The 24,657-nt window shown below is 40.5% G+C and overlaps 1 protein-coding gene across 1 annotated transcript in view; it reads right to left on the reverse strand.

The window, feature by feature from the left end:
- The window catches only part of FCHSD2 (FCH and double SH3 domains 2), a 302,780-nt gene extending 280,712 nt beyond the window's left edge, over positions 1-22,068 (reverse strand). The window contains exons 1-2 of the mRNA XM_041730768.1: positions 21,455-22,068; positions 19,609-19,706 (exon numbers count right to left, since the gene is read on the reverse strand). Coding sequence (XP_041586702.1) covers positions 19,609-19,706; positions 21,455-21,475 — 119 coding nt within the window. The 5' untranslated portion in view covers positions 21,476-22,068. The remainder of the gene's footprint in view (positions 1-19,608; positions 19,707-21,454) is intronic.
- Positions 22,069-24,657: the final 2,589 nt, after the last annotated feature.

Consider the following 24,657-nt stretch of genomic DNA (forward strand, 5'->3'; position numbering starts at 1 on the left):
CCTAAGAATTTAACATTTTAACAGAGATAGAAGAATCACATCCTACAAAGTTACTAAACATTTTTTTTAAGGTTTTATTTATTAAGGGCACCTGGGTGACTCAGTGGTTGAGGATCTGCCTTTGGCTCAGGTCATGATCTTGGGGTCCTGGGATCAAGTCTTCCACTAGGCTCTCCGAGGGAGCCCACTTCTCCCTCTGCCTGTGTCTCTGCCTCTCTCTGTGTGTCTTTCATGAATAAATAAATAAAAATCTTTTTTAAAAAATAAAGATTTTTATTTATTTGAGAGAAAGAGAGCGCAAAAGCAGAGAGACAGAGGGAGAAGCAGACACTTAACTAAGCCACCCAGGTGCTTGTAAACAACCATTTAAACCTTATATAGGGCAGCCCCAGTGGCCCAGCGGTTTAGCACCGCCTTCGGCCCAGGGCCTGATCCTGGAGACCGGGGATCGAGTCCCACGTCGGGCTCCCTGCATGGAGCCTGCTTCTCCTTCTGCCTGTGTCTCTGCCTCTCCCCCCCCCCCCCCCCCCCCCCCCCCCCCCCCCCCCCCCCCCCCCGTCTCTCATGAATGACTAAATAAAAATTTAAAAAAACAAAAACACAGGCTCCCCATGAAAGCTGAACTGGCACCTTCTCAAGCCAGTTTTATTGTTATTCAATGTCTTTTAAGAAGAGGCAGAATGCTGCTGAAAGGAAGAAGGGCAATGAATAAAAGCCCTAAGTTGCAGAGCTCAACGCACACATGCACACACACATAAACACACCAAGAAGATTCTCCAATTCTGCTTATTCCCTCATATGTTTCCCAGAAGGGTGTCCTGGTAAATGCAATTTTCTCCGCCATCTCATGCTTCAAGTACTGTTCTGTTATGCCCCACTTAAGCTAGGTAGTTTATTATTATAACTCTGCAGGGAGGAAGGACACCTAACAAAGGAATATGAAAAGAGAGGGTACAGAAAAGGCTTCCCATATATTCTAAGCATACAATTTTAATAAAATATTTAAAAATTAAAAATTTTGATCTTGGACAAATTAGTTGATTTCTTTGGGCTTAAGTTCCCTCATCTATATGAAGTAAGTAATAATACACCTCTAAGTTGCTGAGATTTAAATAAAATAATAGATGTTAAAGCATTTTATAAAAAGAAAAGCAACTTGTAAAGGTTAAGACAATAAAGTCTTAACAAAGTATTAATTTTTTTAAAAAATTTATTTATTTATTCATAAGACAGAGAAAGAGAGGCAAAGGCAGAGACACAGGCAGAGACACAGGCAGAGGGAGAAGCAGGCTCCATGCATGGAGCCCGACATGGGTCTCAATCCCAGGACTCCAGGATCATGCCCTGGGCCGAAGGCAGGCGCTAAACTGTTGAGCCACCCAGGGATCCCAGTATAAATATTTTTTAAAGACCAGGACATATCTGTATCTCTTGATACTTTGTGTGGATGTGTGGGTATTGAGGGGGGTGTACAAAAATAAGCATTGCAGCATTATCTAAAGTAAAACATTGGAAAAAATATGGAACAATGGATTACCTGGTTAAGTACTAGGTTAGTAAAAAATAAAACACTACTGTAAATAATAGTTATTATAATTTATAACAGTGGTTCTCAAACTTTAATATACATGAGAATCACCTAAAAGGACTTGCTGAATCACAGATTACTAGGTCCCACTCCCAGAATTTGTGATTCAGTAGGTTTGAGATAAAGCCTAAGAAATTACACTTCCAACAAATCCCCAGTTGCTATTGACACTATTAGTCCAGAGAACAGTTTGAGAATCAGAGAATTATAAAATTACTCATCCTTACCCCACCAAAAACAGAAACATAATAATTAAATCAATTTATATATAGTTTTTAAAAATTATATACACATAAAAGGGAGAAAAACACCTAATAACAAGTCAAACCAAAGTAAAATAAACTTAAAAATTATTTCACTGACATTTTCAACCAACAAAGAATCTACTCTCATTTATTCAAGGTTGATTATCCAATTGAGAATTTTATACGTCTTGGAAATCCATCTCTCCCGCAGTATCTGTTAGACAAGGATATGGAATGCCTCAGTTCAGGAAAAAAAATCTGAAATGCATCTTAAACAACAGTGATAACTCCTAGAACAGTAGTTCTCATCCTTACTTACTAATAAGAATCATCAACTATGCTTTTAAAAATGCATATGCGCAGGCCTCTACCCAAATCTACCAACTCTGAATCTCAAGAGTAAGACCTACGAATCTAATTTTGTAAAGTGCACAGGAGACTCTTACTTATACAATGCGTTGTTGGAACCTACTTTAAAGCTATGTTTAATTCTGAGAATTCAAAATATTTCAAAGAAGCTAATGTCACCACCTTGTGAGGGCAATATTCAGGAATCTGAAAAAGCTTTATGATCTTTCTCATCACATAACCATCCCTCTCCCTCACACCCCAACATAACCATCCTTCTCCCTCACACCCCACTTCCCAACATCACAGAGATTGAGGAGCATCACTTCTGAGACTGATCAAATGCATTCTAAATAAAGCTGTTTTTTCTCTAGTTATTTGTGTTGACCAACTAAGTTATTTTAATTGGGCATCTCTGAACTACTTAGCCTTTCAGCTCTTGATACATTCACTATAAATAAAGAGAAATAACATCCTCAAACTATATTACCTGAAAAGAGATAATTTTTATCACAAACTGAAGTCAGGTTTGTCATGAATAAACCCTAAGACGAAGAGAGTCACAGACATCTTCCAAAGTTTTTTTATCATAACATCCTTTAAATAGTATTTAGGTCAAGTTAGTAAAAATTGCATGACAATAGATTACTATGTCCTCTCATTTTTCAAAAGTATTGATATCATGGCGCATACACACACACACACGCACGCACGCGCGCGCACAAACACACACACACACACGAAGACCTGGGGAAAAAGAGGTTAAAACCCCCAGCCAAAATTCTATTTTTAAGTAAAAAAATTACTTTCCATTAAGATCAGTCAATATTCACCAAGTTGCCAAAACTGACTTGTCAGGAGATCTATAACCAACTTCATTAATGAACACCATGGCTTTAAATGTTTTCATGTATGATATTTCATGTTTAAGACCCAATTTAATATGCCAAGTTTCCTTTGCCAGGAAAAGAGTTGGAGACATTTATTAGTAAGATAATCTTTTATTAAAATGGAACACACATTCCTTTGAGATCCTGGCAGAAAACATATCAAACATTTTAATCAAATGAAAATTTTTGCTGTTTCTATAAATATACATAAAAGTTGTTAATTTTTACTACATTATTTATCTTTAAACATTTTACTATGAGACATCATATTCCTTATCCTTGAATTATATTATACATTTAAAAGATATATCATAAAACTTTGCCTTCTGCCTGGCAAAATTACATAAAAATAAACACCAAGGTCTTTTTTTTTCTTGCTTTTTCCTTCCTTAAAATGTTACTGATGCATAGCATACAGGAGGTTTGAAGACTTAATTTTAATACATGTGTACTAATATATCAAGACTAGATCGAGATCAATGACAAAAAAGCACTACATTAACAAAACATGCATTGTCAAAGCCATTTTTAAAATTTTAACAAATTATTGTAATTTTTTACTATTATTCTTTTATATTTTTTATAAACTAATGGAACTCTGAAAGTCTGGTATTTTCCTACAAGTACATTTAGGATCATTATGTCTCTTGAGAAGAGAATCTGTCCTCATCAGAGTACAGATATTGTATAGCTATACAAAATATTAGCCAATGTCACTGACTAACAGCAATTTACTTTCTAGGAAAGAAGCATTTCAGTAACTTTTATCACTTACTGGTTTCAAACATCTAAAGAAGATTCTTTTTAATTAAAGGAGTTTATTAACTAATGTGAAGTATTTTCATTCACCCAAAATAAGCTGATTCTAAGCTATTTGTGGAGTATATTTTGCTTTAGGTATACTACCAAAAACTTGAAAATAAACATAATTAGGTGGCCAGAAAAAAAGCCCTTGCTGGATAGCAAGACTTTAGCTATTCAAAAACTTTGTATCCCTCATTCAATTTCCACAAAACTGCCTTATATCTTAACTTACATCAAAAAAAGATAGACGGTATTTTTGACTATGCAAGTATCTTGAAATATAACCTAAATCCCAAATATAATTATCAGAAGAGCCAAGAGATTCCCTAGAAGTTCAGTGTTTTACACAATCCTTCAACAAGCCTGGATCTGAAAAAACATGAAACTCCAGACCATGTATCTTCTTCCACTCCTATACTAATCAGCCAGACTAAAAGATGTGCAAGGCACTGAATCTTACACCTCTTCTTTGTTATCTATTCTAAGTAGTAGTTCTTGAAACAAGATACTATACTCTGGACACAGTGGGCACTGAAAATAGTGTGTACCCCAATTATTTAAAATAATCCCAGGTGAAACATATCTGTTTTCTACTTTCAAGAAAACTGAGTCCAGCTTAAAACCAGGGAAATGATGGTCCTATGTTCCATGGATTCCTGACAAAATCTAATAAAGGATGAGAAAATATGCTTGGAAAGACTATGAAAATTTCAGTTGATTTAGACTGCTATTATCAAATACCTTTAGAGACAGTTTTCAATGAGAGAAAGAACTTAAATGTTCAAGTCAGACATACATCCACATTCAAACCCACGTCTTCCATTTCTTAGTTCTGATCCTCAGCAAGTCACTTAACCACTCTGAGCCTCAGATTCATCTATAAAATGGGAGTAATAATAAAAATTATAGAAGCATAGCTGCTGGGAGGCTTTTAGATATAATTAGTGTTCAGCAACAAGTGTTGACAAGGATGTGAATCAGAAGCCTCATAGATTGCTGATGAGAATGTAAAACAGTATAGTCTCTTTGGAAAACAGCCTGGCAGTTCCTTGAACAAACACAGCTAACAGGGGGATCCCTGGATGGCTCAGCGGTTTAGTGCCTGCCTTCGGCCCACGACTTGGTCCTGGAGCCCGGGATGGAGTCCCGCATCGGGCTTCTTGCATGGAGCCTGTTTCTCCCTCTGCTTCTCTCTCTGCCTGTGTCTCTGCCTCTCTCTCTCTCTCTCTCTCTCTCTGTATCTCTCATGAATGAATAAAATCTTTTAAAAAATGGAAAAAAAAAAAAACACAGCTAACACATTACTGAGCAATTCCACTCCTAGGCATATACTCAAGAGAAACGAAAACACACGTACATGAAAAAAACTTGCACGTGAATGTTCATAAAAGTGTTATTCATCATAGCCACAGTGAAACAACTCAAATGTCCATCAACTAATGAATGTATTAATAAAATGTGGTATATCCAAACAATGGAATATTATTTAGCAATAAAAAGGAACGAAGTATTGATAGATGTTATAATGATCTATGTTATAATGATCATGTTATAATGATCGATGAGCCTCAAAAACATTATGCTAAGTAAAAGAAGCCAGTTGCAACAGACCACATATTGTATGATTCCATTTTTATAAAATGTCCAAAACAAGTAAATCTATGGAAAGCAAATTAGTGGTTGCCTAAGGCTGGGCAAATGGGGGTAAGAGGAAAGGTAACAGCTAAGACATGTGAGCTTTCTTCTTGTGGTAATGAAAATGTTCTAAAATTCTTGTGGTAATGGATATACAACCTTGAATACACTAAAAAAGCCACTGGGTTATACACTTTACATTAGTGAATTACATGGTCATTAGATCTTAATAAAGCTGTTAAAAAATTCCTGTGCCACAGAATACATTTATATATTGAATATCCAAACTCATACATCTAAAAGCAGAAGATAAATTAGGAATATATAGATATTATATATGTATAAATACATTATCTTACTTATGTATTTAAGGACAGTTAAATATCTTCCTCCCATACATTTAAGAAATGGACTTTTTTCTAGCCACGATGAAGTAACTGATATCAGATTAGTCCTCCTTGAGTAACATCTCAAACTAGACAAAATATATGACTCTACTACTTTCAGGACTGAAATAACTGGCAGTCTAGGTATACCACATCTGCTCCAGCTTTCTGCCTGGGACACTTTCCCAACTGCATCATAGGGAAGTAAAGCCTAAGCCAAGCATGATGGTCTCACTGAATTGAGAAATCAGAGTTTTGGGCTAACGGAGTGCCTAGACTTTATAGGATAGGATATTGGAAAGTAGACAACAATGCAGAAGGGGTGGCTCCAGAAATTTGCATGGGGGTTTGGGGGTTCCTTGGGCACCTTTGACTGGGAGTATCAGGCTACATGTAAGCCAGGGTAAGACTCCATAAGGCCTAGAAGAATCACTGCTACAAGCCTGAGAGCTGAATAGATGGCTACAGAACTGCTGAGAGATATCAGAATTCCAGTTCAGCCAGAGTGGAGCCAGAATGGAGACATTTTTGCACACCCTTGGCACACAGGCTTTCAATGGAAATGTGAAAATTCAACACTCTTTAAAGACAACATAAATGAGACTTCCTATAATGTGCCATCCAAATAATAAAAAATTACTAGATATGCAAATAAGCAGGAAAGTGTGATTCATAATGGCAGGGGGCAGGAAGTAGCCAAAAGAAATAGACCACAAGAAGACTCCAGGGATGGAAATAACAGGCAAGAACTTTAAAATGGCAATGAGGGATCCCTGGGTGGCGCAGCGGTTTGGCGCCTGCCTTTGGCCCGGGGCGCAATCCTGGAGACCCGGGATCGAATCCCACGTCGGGCTCCCGGTGCATGGAGCCTGCTTCTCCCTCTGCCTATGTCTCTGCTTCTCTCTCTCTCACTGTGTGCCTATCATAAATAAATAAAATAAAAACCAAAAAATAAAAAAATAAAAAAATAAAATGGCAATTAAATAAATAAATAAATAAATAAATAAAATGGCAATAAATATGTTCAAAGCACTTAAAAGTACAGTATCAAAAATGAAAATTTCACTGGATAGGCTTAAAAGTAGATTGAAAATTACAGAAGAGGGATGCCTGGCTGGCTCAGTCAGTAGAGCATCAAGAAACTCTTGATCTTGGGATCCCTGGGTGGCGCAGCGGTTTGGCGCCTGCCTTTGGCCCAGGGCGCGATCCTGGAGATCCGGGATCGAATCCCACGTCGGGCTTCCGGTGCATGGAGCCTGCTTCTCCCTCTGCCTGTGTCTCTGCCTCTCTCTCTCTCTCTCTCTGTGACTATCATAAATAAATAAAAATTAAAAAAAAAAAAAAAAAAAGAAACTCTTGATCTTGGGCTTATGAGTTGGAGACCCACATTGAATGTAGAGATTACTTAAAAATAAAATATTAAAAAAGAATTACAAGGGCACCTGCGTGACTCAGTTAGTTAAGCATCCGACTCTTGATTTCAGCTCAGGTCATGGTCTCAGGGTCCTAGGACTGAGCCCCGAGTCAGTTTTGTACTCGGTAGGGACTCTGCTTGAGGACCCTCTCTCTTTCCCTCTGCCCCTCCCCCTGCTCATGCTCTAATAAAATAACCTTTTCAAAAAAATTTTTTTAATAACAGAAGGGCCAATGAGCCAGAAAACAGATCAACAGAAACTATCTACTTGAATACAGATTATTTTTTTTTGAATACAGATTATTACCAAACAGTTTAACATATGCAAATCCTTGGAATCCAAAAAGGAAAGAAGAGAAAATGGAGCAGAAAAAAATATTTGAAGAAATAAATAATGGCCCCAGAGTTTCCACATTTGTTGAAAAACATCACCTATGGATCCCAAAAGCTCAGTGAACTGCCAGCAGGATGATTACAAAGATACCACATTAGTCACATCACATTCAAACTGCAAAAAAAAACAAAGATAAAGGGGAAAGATGCTACTAGTGAGGAAAAAAGGCACATTACACAGAAGAGAACAAGCATGTAAATTATAGGTAACTTCTCATCAGAAACAATAAAAGTCAAAGACAATGGAGTGACCCAACTGTCAACCCAATCTCACTACCCTGCAAAAATTATCTTCAAAAAATGAGGGTGAAATAAAGACATTTTCAGACAAGTGAAAGCTAAAAGAATTATCACCAGTAAAACTGCACTAGAAATGCTGAGGGAAATTCTTCAGCCCGAAAGGAAATGATACCAGATGGAAACTCAAACCTATGCACCGGTCTGAGAAAAGAAAGAAAAGTCAAAGTTGGTAACTATAAAAGACTTTTTTCTATGTCTTAATCTCTTCAAAAGAGAACTGTGTTTAAAGCAAAACTAACATCGTATTATGAAGTTTATAAAGTATGCAGCACAAAGTCTGGGATGAAGTAATTAGGATTGGACTTGTTATAAGTGTCTTAGGTGGAATGGTATAATATTAACTCTATACAGTGATAAATTAAAGATGCATGGTGTAACACCTCGGAACACCCATTTGAAAAACAGAAAGAGGTACAACTAAAAATGCAAGAGAAGAAAAGATAGTACTTACTAAAAAATATTCAATTTGTTCAATATAGCTAAGGAAACTATTACATAAAATACCTCTACAGTAAAACAAAAAACAATTCCCCCACGGAAGAAATTGGCTTATAATGTAAAAGACATTTTATCAGAGAAATAATATTTTAAAATATGACTATAATGTAAAATCTCTGGATAAAGTTAGCTAAAATAAAATTTGAGACTGGACAAGAATCTAACCACCTAATATGTGTACTTGTTTCAGAATAAAACAATTCCATGATGCAGAAAGAAAAAAACACAGTAGTACACAGAGCCTGTTTACCCAACTCTGAACTATAACTAGCTGAAGATCAGTCATTTTAAGAAAAGAAGTTTATAAATCAAGTACTCTTAATATTTGTACATATTAGAAATAAACTTCAAAGTCTACTAATATAAAAAAAGTCATTAAAAATTTATTAAAAGCTGAATGTTAACCAATACTGCATCACTTAATTTTAGTCTTCAGAGTAGGTAAAATTCACATAACTCAAAATTCAAAACATAAAAAAAAGGAACATAATAATATGTCTCTGCCTTTTGCCCCCATTCTCCAACCACCAAAGAGGGAAAAATAAATACTGCTAAAATATAATCAAGGGATATATGTTCCCAATTGTTTCCTGTGGAATCACTGACATGGTAACACTTTTCCTAACACCAGAAATAACATTTTCTTTTTGAATTAGGATTATGTCAAAGTTCACAAAACAAGAAAACATCTGGATGACATGTGAATGCCAAAAAAAAGATCAAATGGAATGTCAAAATAAAGCTAGACCAAGGAATACTGTGAAGACAAAATAAGACAAAATAAAACTATCAGCTAAGGCTCTGTTAAGTCAGTCCTGACCAACACATGACAGGAAATCTGCAGCAATGGAACAAAAGACAGGGTTACAAGTTTCTGTGCCTAGTTCCCAAATTAGTCACTGAAGAATGGACAGCACAAACCGGACTTAGAAACTAACTCCTGCATATACATCAGATTATTCCTGAAGACTGACACCAAAAAAAACCAAACGGCATCTGTGAGATTCAAATGAACATTCAAAAAATTTACAAAGAAAAACATCAACTTACCACAGGCCTCCTCAAGTACTTTATTATATTTCCAAGACTGAATTGCCAACCCTCAATTATTAAGGGGCAAATTATTCAGGTAGGAGTAATTCTAGCTCTTATTTGTCCTTCTCTGCTTTCAGTTTAGCCACTTCACTACTTATTAATGATTTCACCTGAGAAGTAAAAGAAGTTCAGCAAAACCACAACTGCCTGGAGGGCCCTTAGGCCACCATTTCTCTAAATTATCAGAAGACCAAAAGTGGTGAGATATTTAACTGCTCCTGTACTGCTAAGAGAATACTATGAACCCGCTGGCCTGTTGGTCCCATAACTATGGCAAATAATAAAATCTTCTCTTGACCTAAGACCCTGAATTCAAAAGAAGTTGGTAGGAGGGGATACAAGTGTTTTCTACAGAATTCCTTATTTCAGGTATATCTTTCACAATTAAACACCAACACATTTTTTACACTTTCATGAGAAACACTAGAAGTAACTTAGAAATTGGTCCCTGTGGAAACAGGGCAAACCAGTAATGTGGCAAAAGCCATATTACTGCCACCAATAGTTTATTTCTTGCTAGCAGACTACCTCTCTAACAATATAATCATATTCCCAGCCTCCTTTGCAACTAGGCATGTATAGGCAGATGAAGCAAACTTAGCCAGTAAAATAAGACAAAGTCTACGCAATAATTTCTGGTAGAAATTGTCTTTTCAGAAGAAAGAGGGGAGGGAAAATTTGCTTTAAAGATAAACTGTCGGGCAGCCCCAGGGGTTTGGCGCTGCCTGCAGCCCAGGGCGTGATCCTGGAGACCCTGGATGAAGTCCCACGTCAGGCTCTCTGTATGATGCCTGCTTCTCCCTCTGCCTGTGTCTCTGCCTCTCTCTCTCTCTCTGTCTCTATGAATAAATAAATAAATAAATCTTTAAAAAAAAAAAAAAAAGATAAACTGTCCTTCCCTCCTCTTCCTCCACCAACATTTTTTTAAAGATTTATTTATTTATTTATGATAGACATACAGAGAGAGAAAGGCAGAGACACAGGCAGAGGTCTGAGAAGCAGGCTCCTTGCAGGGAGCCCGATGCGGAACTCGATCCCGGGACTCCAGGATCACGCCCTGGGCCAAGGGCAGGCGCCAAACCGCTGAGCCACCCAGGGATCCCTCCACCAACATTTTTGTATAAAATTATCATGCTTGGAGCTGCAGAAGCCATCCAGCAATGATGAGAAGAATCATAACCAACATGCAGAAAAATAGAAAGTACCCAGGACTACTGAACTTGGTGAAGGAAATTCTTCAGTACTACTTAAGCGATTTATCTTTGAGGATCATTGCATTTTTAACCCACAAGTTCACTCTTAAGAGGATAAATCACAGACCATAATTTTGAATTAATATTCTCAATTACTTAACAAAATTACAATCTACATGTGTTTACTGAGCATCTATCATGTTCCACACACTATGCAAGAGAGCTTTCATATGTATTACTTTGTTTCAATTATCAAAATAATCCCATTAGATATCATAATTATTACCATTTTACAGATAAGATACATGAGGCTCAGAGAAGTTTAAGTGACCTGTGGTGATTTAGGGCCAAAGTCACACGGTTAGGGCAGCCCTGGTGGCTCAGCGGCTTAGCGCCACCTTCAGCCCAGGGCCTGATCCTGGAGATCCAGGATCTACTCCTGCATGGGGCTACCTGCATGGATGGAGCCTGCCTATCCCTCTGCCTGTGTCTCTGCCTCTCTCTCTCTCTCTCTCTCTCTCTCTCTCTTTCTCTCTCTTTCTCTCTGTGTGTGTCTCATGAATAAATAAATAAAATCTTTAAAAGAAAAAGTCACACAGTTAATAAGAGATTAAGACTAGGATTCATACCCAGGTAGTATGCCTCTAAGCTAGTGCTCATTCTAACATATCACAGCTATCCTACCACACAGATCACCTTCACCATTTCTCTTATTTATATATTGGGTATGCTTTAAAAGACCAAATTTTAAAAATGCACACAAAAATTCTTTCAACATTTCTATTCTTAACCCAAGTGGTGGGTAACTTGGGTTACTAAGCAAGCCTTAGTTCAACTTCATCTGGCTCACGAAAGTATCCTCTGTTTTCACATCTATAAATCATAAAACAACTTCTCCTACATCGGGTTGCAAAAGCCATCCCATCCAGACTGAAATCTTTGTATTTTAGGAGCAGATAAGAATCTATGAACAATGCCTTATGAGCTCATAAACCATTAAATAGCAATAGGAAAAGGTATTGTTAAAACTGACTCTTTCAAGTAAGCAGTGATCTGTGACAAAAAGTTTTAGTAAACAGATTCTCTCAAACAGTATTTCCCTATTTCCTCCTCTGCCTAGTTTGTACCTCCTATTCTTAATCTCCTCTCCAGAACTGTGAACGTCTATATTTAAAATGTAAATTCATTTAGTCAGTTAAAGTTCCATTTTATCTTTTCATTTTATTTTTTTTAAAGATTTTATTTATTTATTCATGAGAGAGTGAGAGAGAGAGAGACAAAGAGAGAGAGAGAGAGAGGGGCAGAGACACAGGCAGAGGGAGAAGCAGGCTCCATGCAGGGAACCTGATGCGGGATTCGATCCTGGGTCTCCAGGATCACGCCCTGAGCCAAAGGCAGGCGCCAAACCGCAGAGCCACCCAGGGATCCCCTATCTTTTCATTTTAAAATCAGGTAATCTTTTTTTTTCCCCCTCTCATTCAAAGAAATGTTAAGTATGGTCCTACTTGATTTTTTTCCATGCAGACCTATTTTTAAAAATTCTCCCCCTCATGTTTACATCATTTTTAAGTTCTCATTTTTTTTTTTTTTTAAGATTTTATTTATTCATGAGAGACACAGAGAGAGAGAGAGGCAGAGACACAGGCAGAGGGAGAAGCAGGCTCCATACAGGGAGCCTGATGTGGGATTCAATCCCGGGACTCCAGGATCACGCCCTGGGCCGAAGGCAGGGTTTAAGATGAGGACATCATCCTAAACTGCTGAGCCACCCAGGGATCCCTTAAGTTCTCATTTTAAAGAACACTGAATTGAGAGGGGCACCTGGGTGGCTCAGTCAATTTAAGCATCTGACTCCTGATTTCAGTTCAGGTAACGATCTCAGGGAGATCAAGCCCCAAGTCAGGATCCACACTGGGCATGGAGCATGCTTATGATTCTCTCTCTCCTCAAACCACAAGAGACTCTTAATAATTGGAAACAAACTGAGGGTGGCTGGAGGGGAAGGAGGTGATGGGACAGGGTAACCGGGTAATGGACATTAAAGAGGGCATATGATATAACGAGCAGTGGGTATAAGACTGATGAATCACTGAATTCTACCTCTGAAACTAAACTAATTTTCTCTCTCCCTCTACCTCTACCCCCCCCCATTCCCTCCTCCTCTAAACAAACAAAAAAAAAAATTTGAAAATAAAAAAAAAAAAAAGAACAAACAGTGAATTGAGAAGTAATACAATTTTCGAATGAATAAAAAAGACCTCGGTCCAGTATCTGATCAGCTAGTTCCAGTTTTTATCATATCAAAAACAACACTGGGGATCCCTGGGTGGCTCAGCAGTTTGGCACCCGCCTTCCTCCCAGGGTGTGGTCCTGGAGTCCCAGGATCCAGTCCCGCATCGGGCTTCCTGCATGATGTCTGCTTCTCCCTCTGCCTGTGTCTCTGCCTCTCTCTCTCTCTTTCTCTTTCTCTCTGTGTCTCTCATGAATAAATAAATAAAATCTTTAAAAAAAACAACAACACTGATTCCAAGACACATCATGTTCCACCAAGAAAAAATGCTACCAACTAAATTGATACAATACCCTATCACTTACAGTTTTTAGTCATACTTATTAAAAACATGCTTTTAAACTTATTTAGTCAGATCTTTAGGATATATTACTCATTCATAATTTTAAAAAGATAAATTGATGCATAAACTGGTCACACTCAGGAGTCAAGCTCTTCTGAATCAATTTTTAAATCAATCACTGATACCTTTATCTTTCCACATTATATCATCCTCTGTGCCATCAAAAGCCCAGATGACCCAACATTTGTATTCCAACCATTATCTCTGGGATTTTCTTTCAAGCCTGCCAAATCGTTTCTGCAAGTTCTACACATAAAGAGACACTGACAACTACACATCAAAGCCAAAAGCAACTATAAGATGTATGTGAATTTCGGAAGAATGTAAAAAAAAAGAAAACAAAAAACAATTGTGCTTCTTAGAATTAATGAAACACAATAATCTCCACTGTTACCTTGAATAAGACAACATGCTTCCCAGGTTCCAATTTCTATTAACAACAGCACCTACCAATACTGAAGATCTACCATGCTCAGCATTTCACTTATCTCATTTAACTTTTACAGAAAAGCAAAAAGGCAAGCATTAACCTTGTTTTACATACATGAAATATGAGGCTCGCAGAACCTTAGTAACTTGTCCAAGATTACCCAACTAATAAGTGGCAGAGTTGGGTTTCAATCTCTGGTCTACCTTCAAAGTCCTTATTCTTATTCTTTCTACCACTTCAGTAAGTCTCAAAATTTAATGCATGTCTGAATCACTTCAGATGACTCTTCAAGAGTGAGAAAAATATTGCAAATGTTACATATATTTGCAAATAAAATAACATATATATATATATGCATATAAAGACTTCTTATAATGCAATAAGACAAATAACCCAATTAAAAAATGGTCACAGGATCTGAATAGACATGTCTCCAAATGCCTAATAAGCACATGAAAAAATACTCAATAGCACAGACTATTATAAAAATGCAAATAAAAGCCACAACAACGATACCACTTCACACCCAATACGTTGGCTATAATCACAGACAGACAGTAACAAGCATTAGCAACAAAGCAGAGAAACTGAAACCTTCATAACATGACTGCTAGTGGAAATATAAAATGGTGCAGCCACTTTGGATATCAACTTGAAAGTTCCTCAAAAATTAAACACAGAGTTACCATATAACCCAGCAATTTCACTACCAGGTTTATACTCAAGATAAATGAAAACATAAGTCCACACAAAAATTCATACATGAATGTTCAAAGGAATATTATTCATAATAGCCAAAAAGTCCATCAACTGATAAGTGGATTAATAAAATGTGATAGGATATCCATCCGACGGAGTATTATGTACCAATGAAAAGGAATGAAGTACTGATGCTATAACATGGATAAACCTTGAAAACATTATGCTAAGTAAAAGCCAGTCACAGAAAACCACACATTTTATTCCATTTATGATTCCATTTATTCCACATATGATTCCATTCTTACAAATTTCATTTCTATAGAGAAAGAAAGTAATTGCTTAAGGCTGGAGAAAATTATGGAAAGTGACTGCTAATAAGTATAGTTTCTTTTTGGAGGAGCAAAAATGTTCTTAAGTTAAAGTGGTGACGATTATAAAACCCCATGAATATACTAAAAAACTTTAAGTAGGTTAATTGTATGGTATGTGAATTATATCTCAGTAAAGCTTTTTTAAAACAGTCTAGACCAGATTACTTCAAAGGTTCCCTTCTACACCTAACAGTCTCTGAGACAATGAAAAAATTCTCAGAGCATCCATAAACAGACAATCCAATCCCCAGCAAGTCCCACAAACCTACAGTTTAGGAAAGGTAACATTTAGTACAGTAATTCCTCACTTGAGGTCACTAGACCTCCAGGTGTCTACAAAGAAAGGACAGGTGCTTCTTGAGCCAGTTCCCATTTTTCAGAACATCTGTGAGAAACCATACACTCAGCCTTCTCTGAGGTAGTTTCAAGTATCTCTGCCTTTGTCTAGACTCATGTTAGTAGTTTTAAAATACTGACTCAAAGCTGATTGACAGCTTGATGTATGAAAAATAAAATATAAGAAAACAAATTATTAGTTAATATGTACTTTTTGATAGGCAAAATGTTTCAAGAAATGGGACTTACGATGGTTTCCTTGATTAAAAGCTTGGGAAATATAGACAGAGAGGATAGTGCACTTGTCTAGAAATTACGGAAATAGCTTAGCATTTTTTCTCAATATGATTCACTTCATCTCACTGTGCCTCAGTTTCCATTTTCATTGACAAATATGACAGTGTTCAACTGACTCTGAAATTCTATGATTTTTCCATATTATATAATTACCTAAACATGTCTGCTAAGAAAGTAGTTCTTTATATTCAAGGTCCTTGCAAACTTTCTTTACTGACTCTACTTAGTACATCCTAAAAACAAACAACACTATATATGTAATATTAATAAATAATACATAGGCTGTAGTATTTAGAAATTTACTTATAAGTGGCCTTAGAAAGCAAAGGGAAAAAATAATAATAATAAACTAAAAAGAAAGTAAAGTTTGCCTGTCTACTGCAGACAGCAAAAGTCAACAGGAAACACTTCAGTATAAAATCTCCCCAAAGCATGGAATGTCCCTGATTAACAACAAATGAGTTATCTTTCCTTCTCATATTTTACTCCCAACACAACAGCTTCCAAATACATCCCTGGAACAAATGAACTGAAGAAGGGGAGGAGAGCAAAGGAAAAATACTGTATCATAACTGGTTTCCTCCCTTCAAAATTCCAGGAGATGAAAAGTGGGGGAAGGGAGTGGAAACTAGCCATAAGCCAGCATGAAATTCTCCTATTTACAGCTTGATACACTACATCTCCTATTACATCTCTTACTTACAGCTAAATAATCATTGTGGTCTTTTACTTTTTCACTCCTTCTAAAGTCATAAAAATTTTTCTCTACTAGTAATTTCTTTATATTACAAAAAGCCACTTTTTTTTTTTTTTTTTTTTTTTTTTGGAGTGAATTCACACTAACTTAAATTGAGCACAATACTGGTCAGGGCATCGGTGAAAAGGACTACAATTTGTGGGTTTGGGGGGAGGAGAGTGATGGGAGCCTCAAAAACAAAAGCAGAGAGGCGCCTGGCTGGCTCAGACGGCATAGCATGAAAATCTTGATCGCGGGATCCCCGGGTGGCTCAGCGGTTTGGCACCTGCCTTTGGCCCAGGGCGCGATCTTGGAGTCCCAGGATCGAATCCCACATCGGGCTCCCTGTGTGGGGCCTGCTTTTCCCTCTCCCTGTGTCTCTGCCTCTCTCTCTCTCTGTGTGTCTCTCATGAATAAATAAAATCTTTAAAAAAAAAAATCTTGATCACTAGGCTGTAAGTTCAAGTACCAGATGGGGGTAAAGATTGCTTAAAACACACACACACACACACACACACAGACACCCCAAAGGAAAAGCAGCAAGCAAAATCTTTTAAAACATAACATATAAAAACTCAAGTTCAGAGACTTCCAATGAATTTTTAAAATGTCATTCTACTTGCTAGGATAAACCAGAAAAGCCAGACCACCTGCATCCTCAAGCAACTAAAGTTATTATGAATACCAGGAGTATGCAATTTTCAACTTTCAATTCAATATTATCATTGGAAAAAAAAAAGCAAATAAGAAACCTAAACTCACTTTTTAGGAGGTAATATTGTATTCTGCTCACAATTACATAGGAGTAAAGGGATTCAGTCCAATAATTTAACATAAAAGAACACATATCTTTGAAAAAAATAATCTATTAATTCTCGGAACACCAACAATCTCTGTATTTACATATCATATGTAAACGTAGATATACTCAAATTCAAATAGCACAGTATGTTTTAAAGCGCCCACATGGGGCAGCCCCGGTGGCACAGCGGTTTAGCGCCGCCTGCAGCCCAGGGTGTGATCCTGGAGACCCTGGATCGAGTCCCACATCAGGCTCTCTGCTTGGTGCCTGCTTCTCCCTCTGCCTGTGTCTCTGCCTCTCTCTCTCTCTCTCTTTCTCTCTCTCTCTCTCTGTGTCTCTATGAATAAATAAAATCTTAAAAAAAAAATAAAATAAAGTGCCCACACGAATCAAAGTATCACACAAGCTTAACAGACACCACTCTAGCCCCCTACAAACAGAGGAATAACACATCTCACCTAAAAACAAGTAAAGTGCATTTAAATATAACCAGTTACGTTCATTTAACAATTCTGCCAGCCGAAACAAAGGGTACAAAGACAAAGAAATTAATTAAGACTTAGCCCCTGACTTTAAGGAATTCACGAGGGAGGAAGCAAGAAAATGTGTAAAATCAAAATCCTCTGAGATCACAAAGAACAACAAACTTGCAAACTTAGTGGCAACCAGAATTTGCCAGGCGAAAAAGTGGGAATAAAGGTACCAACGAGCAAAGAGAAGAGCGCGTATAAAGGCATGAATGTACAAAGCACATTTAGATAACCAGAAGTCCTGAGTGGTCAGGGCAAGGGGAATAAGAAGGATGAATAAGCATGAAATGGCAGTAATTATGTCAGGAAAGGAAGCTTGTGGCAAGGTTGCAGAGGGTCATAAGGTGTGTAGTCTTTATCTAGAAGGCCACAGAGAACTCAGTATATAATAAACAATGTTTTTAGAAAGTTAACTGGTGACAATGTGGAAGGCAGACTTACAAGAAGATACTGGGGGACAGAAGATAGGAGAACACCGCTGCAATAGTTGGGACATTATTGCAGTAACGCAAGAGAAATGTGATGGGGTCAGCGATAATACAAACAACTAAACAACAGCAGAACAACCTATATCAACTTGGCAGTGATTCTGTGTCCCTCTACTTGACCATAGGCTCCTGTACAGAGGTATACGCAATAGGGGAAAAAAAGAAAAGAATGCAAACAAGTCTTCAGAAGATGTAATCACAGGACTTAATGACCACTAACCTTCCATACCCCACAGAGAATCTTCATTTAAACATTAATTTGGCCTTTCTAAACTGCTTCTGAAAATTTATTACTTTCTTCATTTAGAGATCGCTACTAAAATACCCTACTTCACTTAATAGATGTTTAAAACTTTGAATTTTTAACCACATGAAGAGTTTCAGGTATTTTACACAGGAATTACTGAAGTCTAAAAATTCCCCTGTGACCACATGAAAAAAAGGAACAAATGCAGAATTAAAATAGAATACTTCCCAGTGAGAACACAATGATCTTGGTTTATCCAAGTTTGGATTAAGACTAATTTATATGCCCTAGTTAGAAACCCTAGACAGTAGAAATAGTCACAAATAATACCTAAATTAAATATGGGACAGGAAAAAAGGAACTCTTTAAAATCTTTGGGCTCCAAACAATTCAGCTATCCAAACACATAATATTATTATAACAACACACCGTTCATATTTTTCATGAAATCCACATGATGTTATGCACCAGGAAATATAGGCAACTAATAAAGCTTACAGACCCAATTCCAATTTGATAAATGCGTTACTAAAGGGAAATTAAGAATTGTAACCGCTGTTTCAACATGCAAATTATCTTCTATCCTTTACAAAAATATGTTTGTTGACCTGTCAGTTTGTATTCTAGCATCATTAAAACAGTGGTATCTCTTTCAGTAAAATGAGTCATGCTTCCCTCTATAAAGATACTGATTTTCACAATGCTGGCAAAATGGCTTACCTATTCAAAGTTCTCTTGATTATGAATACAGGTAACTTTAATGATAAAATATGATAAATTTTGCACTAAGTTTAATGTTCAAAGACAAAATTGTATTTGTCATGTTGTAACAAATAGTGCTTCTGTGCAATCATCTGAGGTTGACGGGCTCACAACCCCACCCCCCTCAGATATTAACCATTAACCAGAGGCGTCAGTTTAAAAATCTATGTGAAATCATTAAGGTCAGTAAGTGTTACAATTCAGTGGAAAGATTATTTAAATCTACTTCAATGATTATACTTTAACTAATAAACTTTTAAGACCCTTGTGTTTTCATGATAGTATATGTAGGCTATAGGTTCCACCACTAAAGGAAAAAAAAAAGTTTGTATTGCGTTAGTTCCAGTTATAATTTCTAGCTGAGTCAAAGCTCTAACAGCCTTAAAGCAGGAAATCCAAAAGGAAATTCCATCATCAGTTCCTGGGGCTTGGTAACTCAATGGTTCTTTGAAACAAAGATATAAAAGTTCTCACTATAACCTTACCTCATATCTTCAAGCAAATCACATTCTGCTTGATGTTTGGCTTGAAGTTTTGTCATCTGCTCAACTTGAGTGTTTTTCAGTTCTTGTGTAACTTTCACCTAAAATATACCATATATTATGAAGGCCTTACTGCAACTTTAACAACAACAAAGTAATTACTTAAGCAAAATACTTAATACTTGTTAAAATATATAATACCTCTTGCTCCCTTCTCCCCTAAAGGCCATAAATCCATTATTACCCACCTAATATGTTTACTGAGGACACTTAATGAGAAATCTAGCCAAATATACTGAAAGAGGTTAAATGAAAGTAAGAGCATAAAAAGTACAGATTAAAGCAGTGCAAAATAAACTGCCAGTCATTCCCTCTCAAGCACAAGCTCAGTACATATGTAGTAGGTCTTAGAGTTTTAAGAGTCTGTTTTCTATTTCTTCCAAAAAAGATTCAGATTTTAACCAAGAGAGGTGAGCTGAGTATAGATGGCAGAAGTGAGTAGAAGAATGTAGAAGAATGCTTAATACCTAATGATCAAAATTTACACAATCACGAAATTATATGCATAAATTGACTACAGAAATTATTCCATAATGGCTGCGAGAAAGCACACTGTCTCAGGATGATGCCAACTCGCTGACAGCGCATCAAATCACAATCTCTTTCTCACAAAGGAGAAAGCCAAAGTGACCTTCCAGCATATGCAGTGCTTTTAAACCACCCAGCAAGCCGGTCCCCGTGGCGACTCCACTTCAAACAGAACAGCAAATGCAAGCTGTCCAGTGCCTCGGTAGCCAGGCCCGGACCCCAGGGTTCCAGGGTACAGTGGGGCCTGGAATCCCCGCCGCCCGCGGGGCCGGGCTAACCCGGAGGGGTGGGGGTACATGTGTGAAAGAAAAAAAGAGTCACTTAACTGGAGAAACCCGGATTAAGAAAGAGAGAAGAAGAAGCAGACACGAGCGAGTTAGGCATTCAGCAAATGTTTGCCCACGAGGGGAGGGCAGAACAGCCTTCTCCACCCAGTGCCCAGAGTAGACACTCAGTAACCATCTGCAGGATTAAAAAGACAAGGACACAGCCTCAGTCCTTGGGAACGCCGGAGAAGAGGGCAGTGAAACAGATCTTGAAGGGCGAGGGGGAAGCTGCTGACACGCCGAGAGCACCCGTCACTCCCACCCCAAGCCCAGATCGCGGTGCACACGCCACGCACTGCCCGGTTCTCGCTCTCCCGGGCCCGCACCATCGCCTCCCGACCCCCTAGCTGGAGGGGCGGGGCAGGATGGGGGGGTGCGGGTGGAGAAAGGTTTAATTTCTTATTTTCCCCTGGGGTGGGGGGCGGTGACTTATCCAACTTCTTTTCGGCCGCCCCGTGGGAAAAGCAGGCCGAACCTTACGGCTGGGCTAGAAACAAATTCCCTGAAAATTATCAAATGGCCGAGGGTGGCGACAAGCAGCTGGAGGGTTCAAACCTGGCGCAGACTAAACAATCACACAAACACAGGCACTGCAAAGCTGCAGGGGCTCCCCGCCTCCCCTCGGTGCAGCCCCGAGAATGCACTTTGCAGCGAGAGCAGCACAGCCATGCGCGCGCGCACACACAAATGCACGCCCGAAACTCTTGTGAAATGTTGGGGGTCTCCCAAGCGGTGGAGGGGACGAGCCTGGGCCGCCCCTTCGTCGGAAAGAAACCTCATTTCCGCGGCCCCTTGCTAAAGCAGGCGGCAACTCGGTGACAAGCCCGAGGCGACGGCGGTCACGGCCCCTTGCGAAAAGGGGGAGGGGGCGCCCCAGCCGCGCCCCTTGCACGCATCCCTCCCACACCCCCATAGCCCCCCAGCTGCACCCTCACCTTCCTCGGCGGCGGCTGCATGATGCTGAAGGGACATCAATCCTCCCCCGACGGCGGCGTCAGCTAGGACGAGGAGATGGGGGGCCGTAAGGAGGGGCGGCCCGGCAAGCACGCGCGCGCGCGCGCGTGTGTGTGTGTGTGTGTGTGTGTGTGAGGAGAGCCTGAGAATAAGGACTCTCCCGGCAGGGAGCAAGGCCAGGCCGGCGGGCGCTGGAGGACCCGGGTCGGAGGGCGAGTGTGAAGAGAAGGAGGAGGAGCGCCGGGAAGGCCTGAGGCTCGGGCGGCCCGGGGGGTGTGTGAGGGAAGGAGGCGGAGACCGCGAGGGGGCGGGGGCCCGGGAGCCGGGGCGCAGGGTCTCTCGGCTCGCCGAGCGGCTCTCCGGCAGCAGCGTCGTCCCGCTCCCCGCCCGCCGGCGCAGCAGCTCCCAGCAGACGCGGCCCCCCGCCCCCACTCAGGCAGCCCAGCCCTCGCTGGGCCCAACGCCCCCGCCCGGCCCGGGGAGGTGGAAGGCGGTGCCGCGCTCTCAGCTTCGGCTCCTCCACTCCGGCCGCGGGAATTTCCGGCCCCACGGTGTGGCGCAGCGCCCCGCTCCGGCGGCGGAGGGGACGACTCAGTCCAGAGCAGGGGTTCGAGGGGCCGGGCCACGCTGCAGGGAGGGAGCGTGGCCGCGGCGCGGGGCTTCGGATCTCGGCGGGGCAGCGGTGGGGGGGAACTAACGGATCGCTCGGCGAATAGGAGGGGTAGAAACGCTAGCGGAGCACGGAAATCCCCCCGCGTGTCTCGGATAGTGGCACGTTCCAAACGCCTCCTGTCCTCCCTCCCCCACACTGAGAGGCAGCCGGGGGCTTCACGCGCGCTTTCCCGCCAGCCGGCCGAGCGCGCGCCTCTGATCGGGGCCGCGCACGTGGGCGGGAGAGGGCGCTGCGCCGACGCACGCGCACCAGCCGCCCCCACCTCCCGCCGGCTTTTGGGCTGCGGTGTGTCACTGTGTGTGCGTGTGCGTGTGTTTGGGCTGCAGGATTTCCCTGGATGCGTGTGTGGGGAGACGACGCTCGGAGTGAAGCCTTCACTCCGGCGCGGAGGGTAGCGTGCCTGTGGCGGTAGGAGAGTTCCGTTTTTTACTTATTTGCGGTCTTCAGACACCCCTCTCCGGCGAGCGAATGCGCCGGCCGGACAGGCAAGCCTTGAGGGGGCGAGCGTCGACAAGTTCTTTCTCAGCCGGCCACAGGTGCCTGGCTGGTGCGGAGGCGGCCGGGGGATGTCTGGTTGCTCCGCCAAGAAGAAAACGGCTCTCTGCTACAAGGCACTCAAGTCAGAGAGGACGGACTCGTTAAGACCGGGATCCCCAGTTCACAGATGGGGAGGCTAAGTGCCCAGAGAAGATGGGAGACTTTCTGTAGGCCACAGAGCGAGACTGGAATCTCTGGGTCACGAAGGGTTCTTTGGGTGCAGATGATAACCATGAGGAAGAAAACTAGAGGAGGCAGCAGAGCAATGGGGTCAGTCCACTCTGCCTCTGACTGGCTGGGGGAGCTCTGCCTTCCTCATCTGCCAATGAGGCTGTTCATCCAGGCAGCCGCCACCACCCATGTTTCTGTCCTGTCCAAACCATCTGGGGATAGGGGTATCAGCTTCCCTTGGGGTCCTTAGAAGAATGAAAATAACCTCCTCTGGAGCCACATGGATGTGTGGAGGTGAACTAGATCGCCCCACGCTTTTATCAGAATTTGGGGTCCCAGACACCTGTTCTCAGAAGTGTCATTAGGCAAAAGAGGAAAGTGAGTGAGGCCTGGAGAGACCCAGGCATATTGCCAAGGCCCCACAAGTAGTCAGAAATTGGGAAGAGGAACTTGAATCCAGGTCGTTCACACAGGAAGGTGATAGAATCAGAATTATGCATGAGTCAGATTGTGAGGGAACTAAGAGATCAGGCTCGCTTTTTCTGGTTTCCTTGAGGCAATTCAAAAATGGGCCCTTCACCAGAGTCCTCAATCACTACCCGGGAAGGCCTGCGGCAATGAAGCAGGTGGATGGATGCTCAGCTGCCCTGTGGGGCAGCAGCAGCCAGGACCCAAGCCAGAGGTAGCCAGGCTGGGCTCCAATCTCAGCTCCAGTGCGGATTAATTGAGAGGCCTTGAGCTAGTCAGTTTCACTGCTTTCAGCCTTTATTTTCTCATTTGTAAAATGGGGATATAATACCAGCCCTGCAGTCTTGTTGCATTAAATAAAATTTCTTCTGCCACAGGGCCTGGTACATAGCACTCAATAAGTGCTTACAGATTCATCATTCATTCAAAAGATATTTGCTAACATCCTGCTTTGTGCCAAGCCTTGTGTCAGACACTGAGGATACAGAGGTTAGCAAGACAATCCTCCTCAGATTTCAGCAAGGCTGAGTTCCAGACCAGCCGTTCCATGAACGACACTATGCTAGTCGAGGAGGGGTAAAAATGCTTGTCCAGATGCAGCATCATGCAGAAGGTGCTTAACAAAGATTTGCTGGATCTTTGTCCTGGGCAGAACTAGTCTGACCCAGAGATCATCCACCCTTCGCCTCCTTTTCCTGGAAGTGAGGACTGATAAAACTGCTAGATGTTGGGAGATTTGGGATCCAGCCTCTACCATTGATATGCTGGGCCTTCTCCAGATTCTGGTCCCCAGCTGTGGAATAAAGTAAGTGAATGAGCCAGGAACTTAGTAGGCTCTTCACAGATGAAGTACACTCTGGGGTTCTATTTTGTGGGTTTAGGAGGACATCCTCCACCCAATTTACTATTATTTTAAACCAGGAAGGCATAGACTTTCTAGGATGATATCCTTTGGAGGTATGATAAAAAGGGCCTGACTGACCTCTACCTCTGAAACTCATAATACATTATATGTTAATTAACTGAATTTAAATTTTTTTAAAAAGCTAAGGGGCAATACCAGATGACCTGCTAACTGCTTTTTCAAAAATTTGTTTGTTTGTTTGTTTTAAATATGTTGAACATTTACTAAGTGCCTTTCCCAGAACCCAACCTTTTGCCTTACTTTTCTGAGCTTATCTTCACTATAATCCCATGAGAGTGTTATTTTGTTCATTTTACAAATGAGGAACTGGAGGCTCAGTGAAGATAAATAATTTACCCTGAAGTGATGGATTTGGGACCAGAATCTAATTCTCCCATTTGCCTCTTGTTCAAAGGAATTGAGAGAGTTCA

Source organism: Vulpes lagopus, chromosome 15, assembly GCF_018345385.1.
Source record: "Vulpes lagopus strain Blue_001 chromosome 15, ASM1834538v1, whole genome shotgun sequence".
Lineage (NCBI taxonomy): Eukaryota > Metazoa > Chordata > Mammalia > Carnivora > Canidae > Vulpes > Vulpes lagopus.